Below are 5,109 nucleotides of genomic sequence, written 5' to 3' on the forward strand. Positions count from 1 at the left end.
GCGCTCAGTGCAGAGTCTGCTTGAGACTTTCTCCTTCTCCCTCTGCCCCTCATGCTTGTACTCTCTCTCTTTCTCTAAAGTAAATAAATTAAAAAATAAATAAAGACATACGAGGGGACCTGGGTGGCTCAGTTGGTTAAGCGTCTGCCTTCTGCTCAGTCAAGATCCGGGGTCCTGGGATTGAGCCCCGCCCCGCGTCAGGCTCCCTGCTCAGTGGGGAGCCTACTTCTCCCTCTACCATTCCCCTCTACTTGTGCTCTCTCTCTTTCTCTCGCTAAAAAGAAAGAAAGAGACATATGTGAAGGAGTGCGCCTGTGTTGTGTCCCTTTTCTTGAGCCTCAAGAGGATCAAGGTTTATTTCACACACAGAGGCAGAAGCATGGGAGGGCACGCATGGCAGAAGCTGGGGAAGGTGGTTTCCATTCTCTAGGGGTGGGCAGGGACCAGCAGGAATGTGCTCCGATCCAGGGGTGCCCAACCCTGGACCTCCTAAAACATGCCCACTCCTGAGCCCCTACCCATTCAGGTTGTCTGATTCTCAGGGGGTGGGGTCTGGATCTCTGTGGGGTTGATTCCCCCTGCCCCCCATCTCCCCAGTTTTTGGAGATGTGGGGAGCCTGTGAGCTGCAGAAACAGGCCAGGGGCAGGGAAACCCTCTTGACAGTGGGCCGGAAATGCCTTGCCAGAGATGCTAGAAGCCCTTGCCCTTGCCATCCTGAAGGAGCCAAATCGATCTGCCTCCTTCCTTTCCTGGGACTGGAAGGAAATTTGTGAGGAAAGCACGGCCCTGGATGATAGAACTTCGGGGGGAGAACATTCAGAGCGTGTGCACATGGGGTCGTCCCTGCTGAGGACTCTCCGAAGGTTCGGGAGGCCACCGAGCCTGGGGTCTCCCGTGGACGGAATGCTCATTCTCCCTCAACCTCTGCTGAGGCTCGTGTGGAAGTGGTCCTCCCAGGCTGGTTCCGAGGAGCAATGAACTGAAAGCTCCTTAAAGAGCACCAGGGAGATTAGAGATTGCCATTCTTTCTTAACTTTTGCTACTTTTTTTTCATAGTTCTGGTTATGACTTCCACCATTCCCTTTGGGGGACGGAGATAAAGAGGCAGAGAATCCGAGTCAGAGAGAGAGAGAGAGGCACAAACAGAAAAGACACTAAAAAATGACAGAAACCAGAAGACAGACACACGTTCTTTCTTTCACTGATTAAAAAAAAAAATACTCATCGAGAACCTGCTATGTGCGGGGCCTGCACACACACCCCTAACGAGTACACCACAAGACGGAAGCCTGTGTACACCATCTCCCCAGGCCCCCCGCCCGGCTGGATTTTAGGCAGGAGAATAAAGGGCATGCTGTTCCCGCTCAGGCCAGTAGGTGGCGCCATGTCAGAGGGAAAGCTAGGGGAGTCTTTGGCGTTGATAGCCGCCTACAAACATAAATTCTATTTCATCTAGTTTTCTGAGTGCCATTATGTGCGGGGCATCAGGCAGGACACTCGCGGGTACATAGGATGAGAAATGCTGCTCCTTGTCCTCATGGAATTTACTGTGCCATCAGGGTCTGGAAGGACAAGATCCCAGGTCACAAAAAAAGGGGGAAGGCGGTGAGTGCCTCAGGAACAGTTCAAAGGAAGAGCTGCGTGGATCTTAGAACTAGAGACTGCAGACAAGCTATCTCCCACCTGCTCACATTGTACCAGAGGGAACAGAGAAGGGAGGTAGGTGACTGACCCGTGGTCCTACGGCAATTTTATACTCCCGATCTCCTGACTCCTACAGCTGTCCTCTTTTCACCAAACATTCTGTCTCAATAATTAGAGCTGCTGCCCCATCCTGAGATTCAAAATTCTGCCTTAGTTTAGCCATTACCTCCCTACAAAATGCCTTCTCTGATGCCTCCTGCGGGGCACTCCACTAGGTCAGTCCTCATCCAGGGACAGTAGCTGTCCTCATCAGGGGTCCTGTGGGGCTGGGGTCAGCTCGCACCGCTCAGGAGAGCTGACTGTGTGCACTTCTACCCAGAGACGTCATGTGGGTAGCTCAAAAACAGCCATGGTGGGAGTATTCACACCATGGAAATCGCCAACAACTATAAATCAGAGCCTTCTCTGTCCCCCCCATTGTCCAGGGAGCTGCACACCACTGAATTAGCGTCCCTGCTTTATGGAGGAGGTGAGGTCATCTGCCAAAGAGACACAGCTTTTAGGTGGTGGAGCTGAGACCTCGCCCAGGCCGTTTGGTCCTGGGGTGCTCAGCTTAGGGCAAAGTCAACAGAATCCAGAGCCACTTGGATGCAGAGGGGTCTAGGCTGATCCCTGGTTTCTCATGTGGGTGCTACCCCACGCTGGCGTCATTGGCTTAATGTCACTATTGGAACAAGAAGCAGTTTGGGCAAAATGATAACTAGTCCAGCTTTGGATAGATTGGATTTGAGGCACGGTGTGGGAGAGATGCTCACACTTGGAGGCCAGGAGAGAAGTCTGCTCAGGACATTGAGATAGGCAGGAGAGAGGTCTGTTCTTGACTAAACTGACATAACCTAGCTAGAAACATTTTCCTTTCTTAGAGTATTCAGGTAAGAAGTGCGAGGTTCACCCTTCCGTATGTTTTTTTCTTATCTGTGTCGACATTCAGGCATGACCCGGCAGGGCAGGAGTGGGCACCAGGCCCTCTTGCTCACATTTGCTCCCTGGTCAAGGTGCAGAGTGAGCACTCGGTACTTGCTGAATAAATGAGTGATGGGATTTCACCCTCAGCACTGCTGTGGACCACACATCAAAACCTAAGTACATACCTTATAACTTCTAAGATTATCTAGAATGCTGGCATTGTTATAAGAGTGTGGATTTGGGGGATGCCCAGGGAGGGGGGCTCAGTCGGTTAAACGTTTGCCTTCGGCTCAGGTCATGATCCCAGGGTCCTGGGATCGAGCCCCGCATCGGGCTCCCTGCTCGGCGGGGGGCCTGTTTCTCTCTCTGCCCTCCACTCCCCCTGCTTGTGCTCTCTCAATCTCTCTCTCACAAATAAATAAATCAATAAAAGCTTAACAAACAAAAAAAAAAGAGTATGGATTTGGAATCAGGAATTACTTTCCTTTCTTTTTCTTGTTAGCATTTTTAGAGCTAGAAGTGAGCTTAGGCATCATCTCTTACAATGTCCCCATGGAATTTCTTGTGCCACGGGGATCTGGAAGGACAAGGTCCTAGGTCAGGAAAACAGGGTGAAGGCAGTTCCTGCTTCAGGAGAGGTTTCAAGGAAAGGCTGTGCAGATCTTAGGACGTCCGAGGATGGCCAAGGAGTCAGTTTCCCTGTGAGGAGCCGAGGCCCAGAGACCGGGTATGGGAGAGCACCCACTCCTCGCTCTCTGGCCCGGCCTGCCTTGCGCTGGCCCGTTTACTGCCCCGCTCTGGGCCTCGGTTCGTCCCTCCTGTAAAAGGAGAGACTGTGCTCTGGTTCTGGGAGGGGGATGAGTCGATGAAAATCCATATAACAGAAAGACAGTTTGGGTAGATGAGCAGACGGAGCCCTGGATAACCAACCAGGGAGGCTACAATATGCAAATGAATGGATTGCGGCTTTCCTCCTGGTTGGCTGAAGGGGCCCCGATGTCACAATGTGTGGGGTTTCTCCACTCCAAAGGATTGTGTCTCTAGGGCCCCCCCCAAATAAATAAATAAAAAAATTCACGGACCAGACGGGTCTCTTAGCTCCCTCTCTTTGTCCGAACGGGGAAGAAACGATGGAACCGCTTTACCACGCTGGGTCCATCCTCATGAAGGTGAACACCTTACAAGGGAAGAAGATGGTGGAGCGCGGCCTCCAGTCCGGAGACTTTTCCCTCCCTCAGTCCTGGTCTTCCTGCCTCCTGCCGCCGGCTGACCTGGACAGCCTGCAGCAGAAGGTGGCCGGGGTACAACGGGAGCTGGAGGACTTTAAGAAGGAGGCACTGAAGGCCATCCACTACCTGGAGGACGCCTTCTGCGAGATGAACGGGGAGCTGGCGCAGCAAGGGGAGCAGGCGGCCCGCGTGAAGCAGCGGCTGAGGGAGGAGGAGGACCGGGGCGTGGTGCGCAATAAGGTCCTCACCTTCCTGCTGCCCCGCGAGAAGCAGCTCCGGGAGCACTGCAAGCGGCTGGAGCGCATGCTGCTGGGCTCGGGCCGGGACGCGCTCGGTGCCCCCAGGAAGATCCAGGCAAACTGAGGCCTCCTCCCGCGCAAGCCCAGCTTCCCGCCGAGCAGCGAGTAGAAGACGGTTTTTTTTAAATGGAAGGACCAACCCTAAGTCCCTGTACATTTGCTCCCCCTTCCCCATGTCCACTGCTTTCCTTCTACCTCAATAACACCTTGCCGAGAGGCGAAAAGGCCCCAGTATGTTCTTGGGGTGAAGCTCCGTTTGGCCAGCATCACCACAGAAGGAGGCGCCCCAATCCTCCGTCTTTCAGACACCTGTAACTTTCACCGTTAACTGTTTTCCTGTTTGTAATGGTGACGTTGCTCAAAGGTATAACATGGTGTTTCTTTTGAATCTTCTTAAATCGATGTGTTGAACAGATTTGCCTTTCTTTTGATGACTTGAGGCTCTCCTGGTCGTGACTCGATGCGTGGTCCACTGAGGGGGGTCGATCTTTGCCCGAGCCCCGAGCGGCCTCCGAGTACTGTACCTTTGTAGTTCAAACCCCCCGGCCCAGTGAGCTTTTCCGCCTGCTTTCCTTGTTAGACAGTTGTCATATCTCACTTGTCTTTGTTGACTTTGGCGCACCGGAACTTCCTCTGCACTTAGCCCGCAGTCTGGCCAAAGAGATCAGAGACTGAGCTCATTAGGGCTCAGATGGGTGGGGGTCGTAAGAGCTTAGTGCGCAGACGCACTGAGCTGTGAGCCCCGTGAGGTGGGTTACAGAGCAGTGCGGCTGGTTTTCACGTCCGACCCACCGAGCGGGAACGGTAACGGTGCCCAGACGTTTATCAGGCCGTGTACACGCACCATCCCACCTACTGCTCCAGGCACCTTTGGGAGCAAGTGTTGCTTCCCCATTGTGCACAGGGGGCGGCTGACTGCAGTTCAAGTCCAGTGCCCTGGGCTCATCACCCTGCTGCCCCTTTGGAACCA

General features: G+C 53.5%; 1 protein-coding gene across 1 annotated transcript; it reads left to right on the forward strand.

Annotated features, from left to right (window-relative positions):
• Positions 1-3,081: 3,081 nt before the first annotated feature.
• CCDC182 (coiled-coil domain containing 182) lies at positions 3,082-4,527 on the forward strand. The gene has a single exon (XM_027567851.1). The coding sequence runs from the start codon at positions 3,742-3,744 to the stop codon at positions 4,201-4,203; it is 462 nt and encodes a 153-aa protein (XP_027423652.1). The 5' UTR covers positions 3,082-3,741; the 3' UTR covers positions 4,204-4,527.
• Positions 4,528-5,109: the final 582 nt, after the last annotated feature.

This window comes from Zalophus californianus, chromosome 16, assembly GCF_009762305.2.
Source record: "Zalophus californianus isolate mZalCal1 chromosome 16, mZalCal1.pri.v2, whole genome shotgun sequence".
NCBI lineage: Eukaryota > Metazoa > Chordata > Mammalia > Carnivora > Otariidae > Zalophus > Zalophus californianus.